This window comes from Bos mutus, chromosome 10, assembly GCF_027580195.1.
Source record: "Bos mutus isolate GX-2022 chromosome 10, NWIPB_WYAK_1.1, whole genome shotgun sequence".
Taxonomy (NCBI): Eukaryota; Metazoa; Chordata; class Mammalia; order Artiodactyla; family Bovidae; genus Bos; species Bos mutus.
Window position 1 is genome coordinate 33,209,960 of NC_091626.1, and position 19,619 is coordinate 33,229,578.

Consider the following 19,619-nt stretch of genomic DNA (forward strand, 5'->3'; position numbering starts at 1 on the left):
GGAGTGGGTAGCCTTTCCTTCTCCAGTGGATCTTCCCAACCCAGAGATGGAACCCAGGTCCTCCACATTGCAGGTGGATTCTTTACCAGCTGAGCCACAAAGGAAGCCCAAGAATACTGGAGTGGGTAGCCTATCCCTTCTCCAGCAGATCTTCCTGACCCAGGAATCGAACTGGGGTCTCCTGCATTGCAGGAGGATTTTTTACCAACTGAGCTATCAGGGAAATTTCACTACTACCCTGGGAGCTGAGGACTTATTCAAATGATTCTGTGGCTGTTTCAAATGCTTTAGAAGTTTCCTACACTACTTATAGGATATGCAAAATAATCAGTCTTATTACTGTGCAGTGACACCTCATTTGGTCTCTAGTTATATTACCAATTCTCTAATAGTTTATTTCCTGGCTCTGATTATATGTATATTATATACATAGACTTTTCCAAACCAAATCTTCATACTCAAAGGGATGAAGATTTGTCACTTGTGAGGATATTCTAAAGAATGTGCTGTAGGCTCTGAAGGCAAGTTCTAAAGAGGAATTTCCAAGGGGCTTGCTCAAGGAATAAACATTAATCTTTTCAAACATAGAACTACTTCAAAAATAGCGTCCATGTGTGGATGAGGGTTGAAAATTTAAATATTTAAGTTGCTTTAATCTCTCTGTGTGTGAACCCATGCATACATGCATGCGTGTCAATATGGGCACATCAAAGCTTGTGTTTTAAAGAAAAAATGACTTTAGGGCTCCCTTTGAAAGCCCATTTCTCAGCTTTACTACTTTGTGGGTGGGTTTTATTTTTTTGCCTTAATTGTTTAACTTAGTGCCCACGGGTTATAAAAAGGATTTGGATCATACAAAGATGTTGGCATGTCCCATCATATATTTCCTTACCAAATCGTCAAACGTTATCATCTAGAGTTGAGGCAAAAGATTTTATTTAAACAAACAAATAATTATCTTTCAGAACAGAAGTGTTAATTATATTTATGGATCTGTTAGTCCACATATTCTCTTGGAAATATTTTCCTTTCTCTTACTTGAAAATTTCTCTTGGTCAAGCAGAATGTAAAATGAGAAGTAGAAAGCAGCTGCATATGAAACAGACAACAATAAAGCTCTTCAGTATCATTACATTTCTGTGTCTTTGGGATAGTAATTTGGGTTTTAACATAGCAAAGAACAATCTATTTAAAACTATAAAGAGCTAGAACAATCTCTAATGTGTTTGGGAACTGGCTTACTGTTGGAAATTCAAACTATGGAACTTTATTAGCTTTCAAAACACTTTAAAGTCTTTTACAATTGCAGCTTTGTCTTATATATATCTGTTTTAATATCATTTCTAAGATCTGAAAGACCGGGGGCCTTCAAGGGAATAGGGAACAGTGACTTTCTGTCTTCCTTTTCAAGGACTGTTATTGAGGAGTTTCTGTCATAATGAGCCTATTCTGATTGCTGCGGTCATTTTGACATTCACACCTATTTTGTGACTTTCAAACAATCGTGGATTTTAGATATTAAAAAAATTAGGTAATAAGTGTAATTGACATCTACACCTCATTCCTCTGACTCAGAACTGGAGAAGGGTGTCTGTTTAAAAAATGACTTTGTTTTTTAAAGACAAAAAGTGGAGAGAAGAATTTTTAAAGGCCCCACGGAAACTTCCTGTTACATATGCAATAGTTCTATTGTCTTTTCAACCCTGGGCTGAATAACCACGTGGTTCATGATAAAGGCTGTTCATAGGACTGTTGTACCTGAGACCCTCTATTCACCAGTGTTTGGTAGAACAGGATGTCCAGGAGATGCCCACAGGGTCTTTCCATTCTGATAAGCCCCCACTGCCGCCCTCCCCGGCCACGCCGCCTTCTAACCTGGGTCCCTATGAGGACGTAAGGCACGTGAGGCATGCAGCCCTTCAGCTCCGGGACCCACTCCTCCTGGACGTTGTGATACGAGGCAGGGTTTACGACAGAGAAGCAGATCAAAAACACATCCGTGTTGGGGTAGGAGAGCGGCCTCAGCTGGTTGTAATCCTCCTGTGGGAAGAGCAAAGAGTCTGTGTGTTTGTATTGATGCAACAGGGTGAGGTGTGGCCCGGGTGGTTCCAGGAGTGACGCAGACTTCAGGTTCCCCCGCAGCGCCCTCTGACGCCGTTCCTTCCCCGACCCTGGAATCTGGTGATTCCCTGTATGACCAGAAGGAAAGGAGCCATTGGCCAGGAAAACACTTTGTTGTGTACAGAGCAATTATGAATTGCCCTCTTTTAAGATGAACTAAAAAAACAAGACAAAATGAAACAAAACCCTTAAAAACATTTAAAAATAGCTTTAGTGGGATAATTTACATACTATAAGGTTCATCCTTTTAATGACTATAACTCAAGAAGAATTATTGCGATTCTTGTGTCTATGGGAATTGTGTTGTATTGAATATGGATTTAAAGTAGTAGGCCAATGGCCAAAGCACAGAAATTCTCTCCTTATGTAATTTAAAAAAATTTGCATTGAAATTCAATTTAGAATAAGCTAACTAAAATGCAAAGCAACGAGTTGTTGCCAAAGCATACACCACAATATTTGAAGAAATATTTTGTGTGAGGGGTTAGAGCTAAGAATTTGGGATTTATTTCTAAATCTACCTAAAAGCCATATTGTGACCTAATAAATAAGATACCAGATTAATGATTTTTCCCCAAAGACTTTTCAGACCAGAATATGCTTTGGCTGAAGAGCTTGTGGTTGCATAAGATGTTTATGTATATGCTATTTTAGTGGGAGATGATAGAGACAAAGAAAAACGTTGAATCATCTCAACTTTGGGAAAAGTCAGCAAGTACCTTTTAGTGTATATAAAATATTTTGGGAGGTTCCAAGGTAAAATCTGCTATTTTATTAGGTTTTATCTTTTTTCATAGAATTTGGTAACAAGTGCACAGTAACTTTATGTGTGTGTGTATATTTTATTTGTATATACTGTATACACATATTAATAATACATGTTCTCACATACCACATTATGACACCAGTGTTCATACACACTACAGTATACTTCATATACATATACATACTACATACAAGCACACATTATATATACATATGTGCAACCAAATCTGTATGTTCACACTTACACATATATACATAGAAATGGACAATGTATCAGTTCATTTATTAGGGTCTGTCCTTACCACTCTTTCTAACATTAAAAAAATTATAAAACATATATGCTCACTGTAAATATTCAAACATTATGTAAGGACATAGAATTAGAAGTAAAAGTTTGTTTCTATCCAGCGCTTTATCTCTAATAGTTTTTCCTCTCTTCCCAGATGGAGCCATTTTGTAACAGTATCCTTCTAAACTTTTAACATTTATTTACATGTATAACATATACATGTTTATTTAAAAATTAATTGATTATATAGCTTAAATTGTATGATTCTTGCTTTTTTAAAAAAAATTATTTATTTGGCTGTATCAGGTCTTAGGGAGGCATGCAGGATCTTTATTGCATCATGTGAAAACTTTCATTGCAGTGTGTGGACTCTCTAGTTGTGGCCTAGTTACTTGCTCCACAGCATGTGGGATCTTAGTTCCCCGACCAGGGATTGAACCCACATCCCCTGCATTGCAGAATAGATTCTTAACCACTGGATTACCAGGGAAGTCCTGATACTTGCTGTTTTAAACTTAATATGTACGGATATTTAAAAATATCGACCTCACTTTCTATTGACTCTAATAACATCTTTATTAAAAGGGGGTACACATGGCCATGTACACATGTGCCTGGGAGGAAACCCTTTGGAATGTCAGGCATGGTCATCTCTGGTTGGTCAGCATGTGTGTATCTGTCATTTAGTGCCCAGCACGTGGGCTCAGTACACTATTACTGCTTCTAATTCTATCACAGCCTAAGCAAAATGCAATGCAGGCTGGCAAGGATGCTGAATAATCCTAAAATCCTAAAAAAAAGTGAACTAGAAACACAAGAAGTCAGTTATTGTGGCTCATTTACCACATTTCTATTAAAGCAGTTAATTGGGAGTTGAATATGTTGCTTAAAAACTGATTGGAGCCAGGCCTACGACTGCATCTCAGTCAAGTTGTGCCCATGTCTGTGTGTGTATCTGCATGCTGAGGCTGGTAGTGGTGGGAGGGCACAACATCTTTTATAAGTACCGCCTCCTCTGTACACAACTAGCCCTAAAAGCCAAACCTCTCCCAGGGTCTCTCTTCCCTCTCCCTTCTCTCTCACAGTAGCTGTGAAGTCCACAAGCTAAGAACTCTCCTTCCCAGCCCATAATCTATAGCTGTTCCTGACACCACCTGCTTCTTGTCACTTCATCCTCTCATCTGCATTGTCATAAATGGAGTAGGGGCTGTGTTGTTTTTTTCTCGTGCCCCACTTATATTCCATCCATAGCAAATATTCCATAAGTGCTATTGACTGACTGGATGACACGGGGTCTGCTGTGACCTGCAAATGAATACGTGGCTTTTCTATGGATCATTTATTGTAGTTTTCATAAGAATCACCTGGGGAGATTTAAAAACCTCCCGATGCCCTGCTAGCCAACTACCTACCTCTTCCTTCCCTACCCTGGGATCAGTGAAATCAGAATCTCTTGAGAGTGGGTTTGGGTATCTGGGTATTCTAATTTCACTGGCCTGAGGTTGGCATGGAGTTGAGAACAACTGAGTTACATCTCCTTGACTACCAACTGAAGACATATCAAGGGCTTATTACTAAGGGCCAGGCACTGTTTCAAGCTTTCATGCATGATCTAGTTGAATCCTCTCACTAGCCCTGAAAACATGGTACATCAACGTCTGAATTTCATAGAAGAGGAAATTAAGGGGTAGAGAAATTCAGCACTGGACCAAAATTGCAGAGCTTAAACACCAGGATAGTGTATTTGGCCTGAATCCAGTTCTAGCTCTTAATTGTGAACATGTAATTTGTTTCAGCCCAGAATTTTAAGTGACAGATTAAGCATTTTCTTTAAAATTCACTTCTCTAGGAATCTTAATATGGATTGATGCTTTACCCAAGGATCTAGGAAAAGAAATGTTAGACCATGGTGTGGGTGTAGTATCTATAGATCTAAAGAAAGGCCTGTCTCTAGGTCTGCATCTACCAGAAAGTACCACCAGATGGCAGCAGACACTGTATATTTAAAACCTCAAAGCCTAAAAAAACAACATAATTGGGAGAAATGTCACAACTGGACAAATCGGGTCACAACTAGATAAGCAAATAACTGGTAGTCTGAAAGGATCATGTTTACTTGATTCTTTACCCAGAAACTCTCAAAGGAATTCTATTTACATTATGGGAAAGTTAGGAAGACCCTGGGTTGCTGATAGGTGGGAAGGTGACAGGAGTTTGGTTTTTTGATAATTTTCTCTCCTAGTAGGTCCAACTGGGTGACTTCTGACTGTGTCCTTCATTGGGCTTTATCCTGCTCTGTATTCTGGATCTCTCTTCTGTGGAAATTTTAGTGCTGCTGTATGTCCTGTGCTGTGCTTAGTTGCTTGGTGGTGCCCGACTCTTTGCGACCCCATGTACTATAGCCCACCAGGCTCCTCTGTCCATGAGGATTCTCAGGCAAGGATACTGGCGTGGGTTGCTGTGCCCTCCTCCAGGGGATCTTCCCCACCCAGGCATTGAACACAGGTGTCCTGCATTGCAGGCGAACTCTTTACCACCTGAGCCACCAGGGAAGCTCAGTCCTGCTGTATAATTCCAATTAAAAAGATTAATTAATTTCCTACTGAATGCCTAGCATATAGCATTAAGGATGCTATAAAAACTATATAAGGTAAATAAGAACTGGAAATCTGGTGGGGGAAAAAATGAAAATATGGGAAACAATTCGATTTATGTGAAAGTGAGAGGTGAAATTTCTCTTGTCTTGTGTTAATTTCTCAGTCATGTCCAACTCTTGTGACCCCATGGACTGTAGCCTACCAGGCTCCTCTGTCCATGGGATCCTCCAGGCAAGAATGCTGGAGTGGGGAGCTATTCCCTTCTCCAGGGGATCTTCCCAACCCAGGGATCAAACCCAGGTCTCCTGCATGGCAGGCAGATTCTTTACCACTGAGCCACCAGGGAAGCCTTGCTTTTAGTTAACTCTCTGATAATAGAATACTATAGAATAGTTTTTGACGGAATTGGGAAAATACAATTCCAAGGCTGGAAGAGGGCTTAGAGATCATTAGTGCAGTGGCTCCCAAAGGAGCATGGGCATCACCTGGGAGCTCGTGAGGGATGCACATTTCCAGGTGCTGGCCAGCCTTCTGACGCTGAGGTTCTGGGAGCAGGGCTGCCTGCTCTGTGACCTAACGGGTCCTCTAGGTGACTCCATTGTAGACACTGAATGATTGAATCGGGGCCACAGAACAAGTGTACCATTAAAGAAGGCTCACACCTGGGCTGGCCTGACCCATTTCAGCTCCTCTTCCCCACGGACTGCAGCTATAAAACACAGCAGGGGATTCAGGCTTAATATAAGTAAGTGTTCCCTCAGACTGAGGGCTGGGGACTGGGAGGTTGGGGGACTTAAATTTGTACCAGCTGATAATTTGATTCTTTTTTTTTTTTTTGCAATGGAGCACGTTTTGAGTGGGAATCCTTGGTGGCTCAGCAGTAAAGAATCTGCCTACTGGTGCAGGAGATGCAGGTTCAATCCCTGAGTCAGAAAGATTCCCTGGAGAAGAAAATGGCAGCCCACTCCAGTATTCTTGCCTGGAGAATCCCATGGACATAGGAACCTGGTGGGCTATAGTCCCTGGGGTCACAGAGTCAGACACGATTGAGCGACTAAACCACCACGACCACGTTTTGAGTCTTGGTTGGATGCACACATGTTGAGATGATATAAAGGGTCAGTGGTCTATCTGGTATTTGAGTCCCCTTCCAATGTTGAAACTGAGAATGGAAGACTGCAACAGTGACTTGAATGGGGCTTCAAGGGCTAAAGTAGACAAAGAGGCTGGGGTTGGGGTGGAGAGAAGGGTGGGATGTTGTAAAGGTAGGCTTTTGAGTGCTTTTTACCCAACTTCATTCTGAGGGCAGGAGAGTGTTTGCTTTGAAGGCAAATCTCGTGTTCTGGGGGTAACTATGGGTGATTATCAAACAAGAAAAGCTCAGGGACAGCCTCAGCCTCAGCCTTAGACAGACGGACTAAACACTTGTATTTGAAATATGTCTGCATCAGCCACACTGTGATGGCACAGATGGTGAGTAAGTGAAACCATTAGGCCAGCTCTCCTCAGACTTTGCATGTGTTTAAATTACCTGGGGATCTTGTCAGGATGCAGATTCTTATTCAGCAGCAGGTCTGGGATGAAGTCTGAAAAGTTGCATTTCTAATGGGTTTCCTGGTGGCGCTGGTCCTGGGACCACACTTTGAGTGGGGAGGAGAGGAGAGTTGCACTGAGCAGTCCCTTCACCCCTCCTCACCCCCGTACCCACGTCAAATTGGAAATAGAAATTTGCTTCCAAGTCCTCTTGGTTTAATGACATTTACCCCAGATTTTCAGCATGGTCTCTCTTTTTATTCTCCCATAAGTACATTTGGATCTGTCAGGCTTGGTTTGGAAAATGTGGGCGGCACACAGAGGGCAGGAGTGCAGTTTAGTGCTTAAGAACGCGGGCTAGACAGACCTATTCACAGGGTTCAAATTCCAGCCCTGCCTGTGGCTACTGTGGGACCTTGGGTAAGTTCTCTCTGCCTCAGTTTTCTTATCTGTAAAATAGGTTGATAATAGTATTGGCCTTAGAGGGTTGCTCTGAGAATAGAATGTGTCAGTGTTTGTAGACCACAGACCTGTGTCTTAAACACAGCAGATTCTTTAGTGGTTGGGAGGTCATCCTCCCTGCTGCTGCTGCTGCTAAGTCGCTTCAGTCGTGTCCGACTCTGTGCGACCCCAGAGACGGCAGCCCATCAGGCTTCCCCGTCCCGGGGATTCTCCAGGCAAGAACACTGGAGTGGGTTGCCATTTCCTTCTCCAATGCATGAAAGTGAAAAGTGAAAGTGAAGTCGCTCAGTCGTGTCTGACTCTAGCGACCCCATGGACTGCAGCCTACCAGGCTCCTCTGTCCATGGGATTTTCTAGGCAAAAGTACTGGAGTGGGGTGCCCTTGCCTTCTCCATCATCCTCCCTACAGCTCCATTTTTCATGATGAGAAAAATATGATTGTGTCCTGAGATTATTCTTAAGCAATAACTTGTCACATGGGTCAACTTCCTCACCCCCTGCCCCCGAGTTTGAACACTTCTAAAACCATATTAAGAGGCACATGAGCAAGAAAGTTTGAGTCGCTCATTGAGGAAGAACATTTGTTCTGAGGTTTTAGGCAGACAACATAGAGAGTTGAAGTTGGATTCTGGGCTCCAGAGGGCCCTTGGGTCAGCTAATAACAAACGGGAAGGCTCCTGTCCTTTCAAGTGGGCCCTGGGTCGCTGCCGTTAATGAACCCCTGGTGTACTTGCCTCCCTACCTGGTCATATGTCTCCCTTTCCAGCCCCTGTGGAGGTATGGGCAGTATGGGGATTCAGGGAGAGGGTAGGAGAAGGGTTTCAGGATTTAGGGCATTGAAGATGTGCCCTGACTGAGTGAGTGGTATGACTGATGGCTTTCCTACTCTCATACAGTAATGGTCACTGGGGACAGCTGAGCTGCTGTGGTTTCTCCGTGACAGACACCAATCTGTACTTGCCCACAAGAGGACAGCCCTAATCCAGTGGTACTCATGTGCTGAGAACTCAGGGGTTTATCCTGCTGAGAAGCCAGGCTCCTGACACCAGGAGAGTCTCATTTCTCCCTGCAGCACAGCTAACTGCCACTTTTGCAAATGCTGTCTTTGAGATACGTCTGTCCTGGAGTTTGCCCTAAGAGGCTGCAATTGCAGCAGGGTTTTACTCACGTTGTTCCTGCAGGCCAGGGCCCATGAGAGGCAGAGATGAGGTGACTTAGTACCGGGACTGGTCCCACTCTAGGGGGCCGGGTTGGGGTGGGGTGGGGGTTGCCTGGTTCTGGGCCGTGACCTGGGAGAGACCCCTCTCCCATTTCGGCCTTTCTCAGCCAGCAAATGTCCAGGCTTGCGGCAGCATCCCCCACCCTGCTTCCTCTCTCCCCTAGTCTCTCATGCAGTTGTTTAGTCACCAAATCGTGTTGGACTTTTTTGCGACCCTCTGGACTGTAGCCTGCCAGGCTCCTCCATTCATGGGATTTCCCAGGCAAGAATACTGGAGAGGGTTGCCATTCCCTTCTCCAGGGGATCTCCCTGATCCAGGGGTTGAACCCTCATCTCCTGCATTGCAGGTGGATTCTTTACCACTGAGCCACTGGGGAAGCCCAAGTCTCTCATGAACATGCTTTAAAATTGGCCTGTAAGCATGTTGTGAAAAAGTCAGCTCCAGACTCTGTAGTCAAGCGAAAGACCTGGGCTCTAGAAATCCCTCTCAGAAAGCCTCTCAGCCACACGCTACTGGGGCATGTGTTGTGCAGGCTGGGTGAAAGTGAAAGTGAAGTTGCTCAGTCGTGTCCGACTCTTTGCGACCCTGTAGACTGTAGCCTACCAGGCTTCTCTGTCCATGGGATTCTCCAGGCAAGAATACTGTAGTGGGTTACCATTTCCTTCTCCAGGGGACCTTCCCGACCCAGGGATGGAACCCAGGTCTCCCTCATTGGAGGCAGACGCTTTAACCTCTGGGCTACCAGGGAAGCCCTGGTGGGTAGGCAGGACCTAAATAGATTCGGCTTACATACCTGGGCCTTATCAGCCTCCCTGGTGTGAGCTGGGGCGTAACATGTAGAGTGACCCTGTGAAAAAGCCCCTCACTTCATTTCCTAACTGAATGTTTGGAATTCTGTGGAACAGATGAACCAGAGTTCTGAAGACTCTTTGTCTACAAAGAGCTCCACTCACAGCTCAAGTATCCATTTGTTTCAGGGGTTTGGGAAGAGAGCTAATGTTTGCCAGCAGCTGCCTCATGCTGGCAGTGTATGCATGCAGTTCGTTACAAACTGTCTTGAGCAGATGCTGGGCTGGCTGTGCGGTGCCGGAAGGTGTCTCAGGCAAGTCTAGTGGGACTGCGGTGGTGCCCGAGGTGACGAGGTGTGGCAAAGTGGAGGGAACCAGGTCAGATGGTTTTGTCCAGGGCTGACTTTGAGGGTAGAGGTAATATTTTCTTGCACTTTATCTTTCTGAACACGTGTGCTTCTTGAGGTTGTTTTTAACTGTGAGCCCTGGTTAACTCAAGACAAAGATGAGGGGGCCCTGTTCCTAAGTTTGTTCGTGTATGAAAATCTAATTATTCACAGCCAGATGGAACCCTATAGCCAGGTTCGGAGGCTTGTTTCTTTTTTTGCAGCTCAGGGAACAATCAATTGGTTCTGAGATTACCTTTCTTTCTTGTTAGTAACTCTGATTAAATGAGTAATTTTGAATTAGTTCTAGATCTTCCTTAGTCATGTGACCTCAGCAACATTTGTGAGAATATAACTGAGGAGGTTATCTTCCCTGAAGCTGGGAATGGAAATTTTGGGACAATGCTTCTAAATTAAATTTGTCACAAAGCCTTACTGGCAGAGTTGTGAAGCCATGGCAATCAACTTGGGTAATGGTTATTTTTCACTGCATCCTCCTAACATTAGGAACACTGTTTCAACCAACAAAGACTCCAGTTTTAATGTGTGTATGAATCACCAGGATATCTTCTTAAAATGCATTTTCAGATTCAGTAGGTGGGGGATGGGGCCTGAGATTCTGCCTTTCTAATAAGGTCCCTGGTGATGCTGCTGGTTGGCTGTCTAGACTCTGAGTCCCAAGGTTCTAGAACAGTGGTTCTCAAAGTTATCTGTCAGAAATTTAAGTGTGTGGGCACCATCCCAGAACCGTAGAGTCAGCAGCTCTGAGAGGGGGCGCCCAGGGACTGGGTTTTAACCAGCCCTATATGTGATTCTCATTTCTCTGCTCAAGTCGGAGAACCACTGTTCCACGTAAAGAATTAAGTGAATCCTTCAGTGGAATGCATTCCGACACTTCACAGCCCTTTACTGCTCAAAGGTCTCCCTTAGGTCTAGCCTGCAATTGTTTTGCTTAATTACTCTGGTTCTTTACGGCACTATTTAAATCATTTTCAAAGGTCCTAATCTTGGAATTTCAGTTCTATAACCGACTTTAAGATATGTTCTGATTTCTTTTCCCCACATTTTATGTTCCCCCACCTTGTCTACCTCTAGGCTTTCAAAGCAGCTGGTGGAAAGCATTAAAGTGAAAGTTAAGTTGAAGAATTATCTGTAACCCATTTGTTGTTATATTCTATCAGCAATTGTCACTTTCTCCTGTGTCAGAATTTTGGGTCAGTTTGGAGTCTAAACATGTCTTTTCCACTGCTTTAGAGTCTCTACTCCGATATTAGTATTATTTTAAAATTTTTCTAAAAAGATGGAGCAGTGGGAAAGAATACTTAAACTGCTTTTATGCAGTTTTGTTGGATTTGAAATTAAATAGAAGCCAGGGAGAGGCTGTTCTGAGAACAGTTAATGCACAGAAGCTGACAATTGTAGTGGATTGCTATAGAATTAGGGAGAACTGGCTGGGCACAGGGCAGGGGGCATAGGGAGCTTTTTTAGAAGGCAAGGGAAACAGGTTTCAGAGTCAGGCAATAATCCTTGCTGTGTTGAACTCTTCAAACTGGATTATATTCATAAGATATGATTATGTATGAGAAGGGTGTACACTTTCTTTTTCAGGCTGTGAGTCCTGATGAATGGGGGTACCCCAGTGACTGTGTGATTGAATGAGAATAGGCAACTCCAGCCCAAAGAGCAGCCTCCTTCCATTGCTGGAATGCTTTCTGGTGGAGGGGAGTCAAGCAGGAGCTGCACTGAAGTCTGGTACCTTAGCACAGAGGAGCCACTCACTATTCCAATCTGCGTGTCTGTGGGCATCCTTTCCTAGTTGTGTGTCTTGGTATTGATGTGAGAGGTCTCCTCCACTTTCTGGTTCCTGATGGGATGCTAAAGCACCCATCTGCCAGTGAGGGGAAACTAGATGCTTTTAGAAGCTTTGAGTCTGCTGCTAGATTTTTCAAGTTCTCCACTGCTTGGTTCTGCCTGTCTGTGGAACACCTGCTTTTGATGTTCCATAGACATTTATATTGTCTGAGCCACCATCATCTGATGTGAACAGCCAACTCATTGGAAAAGTCCCTGATGCTGGGAAAGATTGAGGGCAGAAGGAGAAGAGGGCATCAGAGGATGAGATGGCTAGATGGCATCACTGATGCAATGGACATGAACTTGGGCAAACTTTGGGAGATGGTGAGGGACAGAGAAGCCTGGCGTGCTGCAGTCCATGGGGTCACAAAGAGTCGGACATGACTGGGCGACTGAACAACAACAGCAAGACATTTATACAGTGGTTCTTGCCAATGCATACAGAAATCCCAAGGAGAATTTTATTTATTATGACTTTTTTTTGTTTTGTTTTCAAGTTGAGCAAAAAGACGTATCTCCGGATAATTGTGAAAAAAATCTAGATAAATGCATAACTACATATAACAATTACCAGGAGACTCACAGTGGGAATAAGCAGGGTCAAATGTTTACTCCAAAGGACTTAAGATGTATGAATTTGGACAGACTGAACAACCCACTGTTTTTGACTTAAATAAATGAAACAGGATATATGGTAACAAAAGCTCTGTCAAAGAAATTGGGTCATAGCCATCAATTACTTAACCACTGCCCCTCTGGCCCGTGAACTTATAACTAGAAACTTTTTGTAATGACATGTGAGATACAAGGGAAAAAAAGATAAGGTGACATTTTCACCCTAGCAGAGAATGTGTTAACTGGTTTAAGAATTGAGGGTTCTATTGCTTTACATATTGGTTGGCCAAGATCTCTGACTTGAAGAAATATTTCTGACAGAATGAGCATATTTCAAGAATAGAGAATTTAGATTCAACTCCAGTTGTTCAGGGGTTGACCCTCACTTTGGGAAACCATCCAGGATCCTGATTTTTTCTCCTTCTGATACTAAATCCATCTTTTTTCTATTCCCTGACCCCCATTCCCTATCTCTTTTTGTACCTTTCCACAGCTCATTAGGCTTTTTAAATAAAGAGTGGGTAAAGAATACAACATGGAAAAAAGATAGTGGATGAAACTAAAATTTATGAAATTGACTCAGTAACCCTGAATCTGGAATTGGCATGGGTTAGAAGAAATTGGAACTCTTCACGAAATATGTGATTTTGATTAGGGATAGTCATCAATCAATAAATGAATGGGTATTTGCTTATTAATACCTTGAATCTCATAATGATTTAGTTTCCTGTTATTACAGATATTTTTAAGATATTAAAAATATTTTGGTTGTCATTTGGGTATATGATAAATTCGCCCCAGGTCATCAGAGGAGGTAATGTCTACACCATCAGTCCCCATAAACTTAGTCAAATGGATCATTCTCTGCCCTCCCAAACCCTTCATGAATCAAGATAAGAAAAACGTACCTGTCCTGCGGTGTCATACAGTCCGAGCAAGTGTTGCTTGCCTCCCACTGTCACAGTAACTAGGGGAGAAGAGAAAAGGAGAGTCTGTAAATGTGAGCTTCAATCAGGATCCTTCACATTTCTCTATGCCAGCATCTCCCTGGGCAGCAAGGCCAAGCATATGCCTCACCCATGTATATTCTAAACCAAGTTGACAGCATGATCAGCAAATGAAAGCCAACCTTGGGCTGCAGTGAGAGCAGATGGGCTGAGTCAAGTCCAAATTTCTCAACCAAGGCAAATACTGTTGGTGCCACTAGGGCACTTTGCAGGCTGTTCATTAATCCTGATTAGGCCCTATAATATCAAGCCCCTGAAGGAAAAGGATGCTGGACTCGTTCTCAGGTTATTTTCTTCTTTCGTTTGGTTTGAGCCACCTTTCAGGATATAGACTCATGTAACCAGAAATCTCGGCTTTTATTTGTTGTCAAAATGCTAAGGAGCCCTGAAAACAAAGGATGTTAACCCACCTGCCTATTTCATAATTTATAGCAAAGCTGGGGCTTCCCAGGTGGCGCGGTGGTAAAGAATCCACCTGCCAGTGCAGGAGATATAAAAGTCACAGTTTCGATCCAGGGGTTGGGAAGAGCCCCTGCAATAGGAAATGGCAACCCACTTCAGTATTCTTGCCTGAAAAATTCCATGGACAGAGGAGCCTGGTGGGCTACCATCCATGGGAATCGCAGAGTCGGACATGACTAATCACAGCAGGATCAGCAGGAAACCAAAGCTAATAGTGAAATGAGAAGGGCTTAACATTTATTGCAAAAAGTGTTTTCATTCAATATCTCTCTGCTTTCGCTCAACTGATTCATGACAGTTTGAAACTTAGTTGCAGAAGGAAGTGTTGTATATGGGTTTCTTCTAACATAACTGAAGCATATGTATAGAGTGAAAAGTAGAGAGTTTGATTTACCCAGTAGGCTTATTGCCTCACCAAGCAATTATGTCCAAAAGTAAGAGGTAATAGAGGAATACCAGCCACTCTTTACATGGCTGGAAATGAAATAAAGTCTCAACTTGAAACTAAACTGAGATAGAACAGATTGAAAACAAGAGTAATACCATTTTCTTGGTAAATGGAAGGAACAAATTTAAATTTCCACAAAAACTTAATTCCTTTTTGGAAAAGGAAAGTAAAATATGAAGGAGAATGTGATTTTTTCCCTAGTTGATTAGGAAGAATGTACAAATGCTACAAATGCAGGGATTTATATTCAATATACTGTAATAATCTATAGTGGAATATAATCAGAAAAAAATAAATGAATTGCTATATGGTACACCTAAAACTAACACAATACTGTAAATCAACTATATTTTAATAAAAAATGTGCAGGTCCAACATAAAAATGATTTTTGATTCCACCGTCATTAAGTGTTCAGGAAATGAAAAATAAATGGAATAGCAACCTTTTATAATTGCATCTCTAAAATAAGCCAGCCAGATTCTCTAGTCTACTGCTCAGAGTTACTGATTGGGTACTGATGTGAGTTTTATTTGTTTTCAGGTTCAGGGGCTACATGTGTGCAAAGTGCTTCTTAACGGCTTATTCTTTGAAAAGCACCTGTTTAAAAGCACTGCCTCCCCAGACACTGGGAACAATTTTTCTAATCTTCTCAGATCAACATGTGTTCAGCTTGATAACATGGCGGCAGCCACTCAGATGAGCTTTTAAATGTGTGTTTTTAAGTGGTGAACTCAGCTCCATCCAGTGCTAGTGACAACACAGAAGACAGGCGTTTAAACATTTTCCCTTCAAAAGCCAGGCTAGCGATGGAAATGAAGGCGAGATGGCGCAGCCCCCAGCTCTTTGTCCTGTTATATTTTCCTCTTCCTGCAGACTTGGAGCCTAGTCAGATGTTCCTAAAATCTGGCTAAATGATTGCTTTAATGGCCCATCCGCCACCTAGTCATGGATCAGGAATGAAAGGAAGAAAGCCAGCCATTACAACATGGAATTTCCTGCCTCTAGTGAGCCCAGTACACACAGGTTAGGGCAGCTGCTCGGAGACCCCCTGGGATAGCCCCCCGACCTACAGACCCAGGGCCATCTGTGGAGTGAGCACTGGAAGTTGCCTCATCCTCCTGGCCCCCCTGGGCACTGCAGATGTTCCAAAGTGATGGCTCCGACCTTCCTCACTGGAGCCCTGAGGATCATGCTTGAGTTTTCTCAGGGAACAAACGTTCCTTTCAGCCTGCTTTTCCTCAGACCTCACCCTCTTCTCCCTTGGCAGCTCTGACCGCAGGGAACTGTACCAGGCCCGAGGCAAGGGCCAGCCTGGGAAGGAAGCCTTTGGGCTGAGAGTCTGAGCCCCGTCTTTCCTTTCCTCTGTCCTTCCCTTCCTCTAGGGTTTATTGGGCTCCAGGACTGTGCTCAAGAGTTGGGAGTGTTTATGCTCCTGGGAGATACATCGTCTGCTGTCACAGAGCGTGGAGAGGAGGGTCCAAGGCAGTGTGGTGGACACTCTGCGGGGGCAGTAGAGATGAGTGTGGGAGCAGGCAGAAGGAGCACTACCACATGTGCACACACACACAGCTGAAGTGTGGTTCAAGAAAGCTTTCTGGTCTGAGCTGGGTCCCAAGATTGTCGAGAGTTACCCATGGTGCCCTGGGAGTGCTTCAGGAGCTACCCAGCATGCACTGGAGGAGATGGGGCTGAGGAGGTGAGCATGTGGGCTCAGGCCCTCCTAAGTCACTAATACAGGCTTTATGCTGAAGGCATTGTTAAGCTGTGAAAGTCCTGACTTCTTCTCTTCCCCAAAGGCAGTGAAAGAGAAGGAATTAAAATAGTTTTCTTGGGTTTAGGCAAAACGGCAAGAGGAGGGAAGATGAAGTTTTTGGGATGGAAGCCAGGTTGGTTCTGAGCTTGCTGTGCAGTGGCTGGCTGCTCTGTTGGGTCAGCTCTGCTGGAGGAATCCTGAGGGGACAGGGCGGTGCTTGTGCCCCCATCTCTGGAAACCACGTTTATCTCTCTTCTCTGCCCTTTGATTCTTCCATTTTATCAGAAGGGAGATGAGGGGATCACAGGGTTGATGATGGCAGACATCACGGGACAGACAGCCAGAGACAGAGCCAAGCAGTACTCAGACATTGTGGGATATGCAGATGGCTTTGTGAGTCCTTATCTTGGATTAGCAATGGATGCCTTATCGCTTGTCAACCTGGCTCTGTGATGCTCCTCAACTTGGAAATGAATTAGATCAGCACAGAAGGAAGGTGTGCTCTAAAATGATCAGAGGAAATGCAGAGAGGTTGAGACAGCAGGATCTTGTAAGTCAGATGGTTCTGCTTTCGAATCCTATCTTTCTATTCACCATCTACGTGACTCTGGGAAAGTGACCTAACATCTCTGAGCCCCTCTTTCCCTATTTGTTAAGGGAGAGCATCACCCATCGAAGAGAATACTTGTGAGGAGGAAGTTAAAGGAGAAGATGCCTGGCACATAGCCTGGCCTATAGTACGTGCTGAACAACTGTTGCTTTCTCTCCTTGAACAATGGAGAAGGGAGTGACAACCCACTCCAGTATTCGTGCCTGGGAAATCCCATGGACAGAGGACACTGGTGAGTTATAGTTCATGGGTTACAAAGAGTCAGACATGACTGAATGACTAACATTCCTTCAACAAATGCTTATTGAATCTCTTCTAAGTCCAGGGCCAGTCTGACTTTCCCCTCCCTGTGTATGTGTACTCAATGCACATATATACTCAATGTACATGACATGGCACAACAACTTTATAATATGTATGAACTGCCAGTCACTTTCTACCCTAAATGGTTGCTATTTAGATCAGTGTCTTGTGTTTCTGATCGGACAGGAAGACCCTTGAGGAGACAGTCTCCATAACCCATGCCCTACACAGTACAGAGCACAGTTTCTGACATTTGTAGTAGATGCTGAGTCCACAGAATGGAAGTGAAGCCTCAGGGGCAACACAGGCAGAAGGAGGCCCTTCAAAACCAGCAGAGCTGCAGCTTTGCAGCCTCAAGCTCCCTGGCAAGACACTAACTGCTGGGAATTGCCTGTAGCCAGTAAACCTGCCTGGCAGACAGTGGTCAGGCTAAAATCCCAGACCACCTTCTATTCTCAGAGCTTTTAGAATTGCCTTTTTTTTTTTTAGAGCTTAGAGAGGTTTTAAAGAGAGTGGGTCATGTGACCTGCTAATGGCTCAGATGATTGTCTCAATAAAGTGTGAAAAACTGTCAGTGACCTGTTAAGTATGTAAAATGAAGGCCTTCCTCTCAAAATCCATTAAGTTCTTTGATTCCTTGTGTTTGCTCTTGGTGCAGCTTGGATGGTTAAATTTCTGAGTTGGAGTGAGTGAGGTGCTGATGAAGTTGAAGTCACGTTTGCTCTCCTGAGGGTTAGTTGGTTTCCCCCAGAGAGTAAATGTCCTGGCAGGATGTAAGCCCACCCCTGCCCCTCAGCCATTTTTGTCACCTCATGAAACCGTGTGTCATTTGCAAACCTAGATGAGGAAGGGTTGGTCATTCCCTGCAAGCCAGCTCTGACCATCAGTCCAGCTCATCAGAGTGCTAGGAACCTGGTTCATAGCCCCTGCCCTGTTGGGTGGTGGACTGGTCATCTCATCTGCCAGAGAAATCTTTCGGGGTCAATGTGATGAATATATGATGAATCTGAGAACTGGCACAATGGAAATGCCAGATCAGTCATGAGAAAATCTCCCAGTGCCCTTCCATTCCTATCACAAGGCCAGCTGTCTGCATCAATCAGGTCAAATGTACTCTATTTGGTGGGTAAGATAAGGCAGACCTGACTAGGTGTGTGGACATAATTCCATAGAGGTCCTAGGATTTCCTTGGTAGTTCAGATGGTAAATAATCCACTTGCAATTCAGGAGATCCAGGTTTGATCTCTGGGTCAGGAAGATCCCCTGGAGGAGGGCATGGCAACCCACCCCATTATTCCTGCCTGGAGAATCCTATGGACAGAGGAGCCTGGGGGGCTACAGTTCACAGGGTCACAAAGTGTTGAACACGACTGAAGTGACTAACATTTTCCCTTTCATTTTCACTATTTTGGAGGAAGTAACCCTCAATTTATAAACATAGCAGTAAACAGAATTTTAAGAAAGCTTGAAATATGCCCTCATGCAAATGTAGACTGATACTATATCAAAGATTTATTAACTCTTTATGAGAGAATTAGATAAGAAATCTTGCTTGAAGAGCATTTTGAAGAACTGGGCATTTATAGGTACTAAAAAGCAAAACGTAATAATAAAATGGCTAGGTTCAATGGAAAACTGGTTGTTATCCTATGGAAAGATAACCTTTGTATTCTGTTCTCTTACTAAATGAATTATTTGCATCTTGACCCAACAAGATTTACAAGGTAACATGCAACTTTAGAAAATCTAAACTTTTAGTTAGTAGCAGCATCAGACAAAGGTGAATTCCCCTAGATTGCCAAGCCTTGAGGGCAGGGTGTTGAACAGTGCCCCAGCATGATGTTGAGAGGAGAGGTGCAGGCTCTTGGCTTTATGTCCAGGTTTCTGATAATTTTTCTTTATGTCTGAATTCAAGTCCATACTTAGCCTTCCACTCATTTGGTGAGATGTCAGGCAGGTCAGTAGGTTTCTCCCTCACCTGGAAAATAAACACATTGCCTTTACCCTAAAAGGGTCTGTGTGTGCTAAGTCACTTAGGTCATGTCTGACTCTATTGTCTGCAGCCTGCCAGGCTCCTCTGTCCGTGGAATTCTCCAGGCAAGAATACTGGAGTGGGTTGCTGTGCTCCCCTCCAGGGGATCTTCCTGACTCAGGGATCGAACCTGCATCTCTTACGTCTACCTACACTGGCAGGTAGGTTCTTTACCTCTAGCGTCACCTGGGAAGCTAACGGGGTGTAGAAATCTTTATAAGCTGTTCCAAAGTCAGGGGTAATCATCACTATAATTTCTCTACCTCTGGCGGCTGCAAAAAACAGAGTTTAAATGAAAAATCTCAATTCTGACCCTTGTCATGCTTGCTGACAGGATATTTTCACTGAGGTTTTCCCTCTCTGACCTGACTGT

The 19,619-nt window shown here is 43.7% G+C and overlaps 1 protein-coding gene across 2 annotated transcripts in view; it reads right to left on the minus strand.

Moving 5' to 3' along the window:
* Positions 1-19,619, minus strand: part of RHOJ (ras homolog family member J) — a 105,834-nt gene that overhangs the window by 23,815 nt on the left and 62,400 nt on the right. For both annotated transcript variants that reach the window (XM_070377752.1, XM_005898264.3), the window contains exons 2-3: positions 13,539-13,597; positions 1,876-2,040 (exon numbers count right to left, since the gene is read on the minus strand). In XM_070377752.1, coding sequence (XP_070233853.1) covers positions 1,876-2,040; positions 13,539-13,597 — 224 coding nt within the window. The remainder of the gene's footprint in view (positions 1-1,875; positions 2,041-13,538; positions 13,598-19,619) is intronic.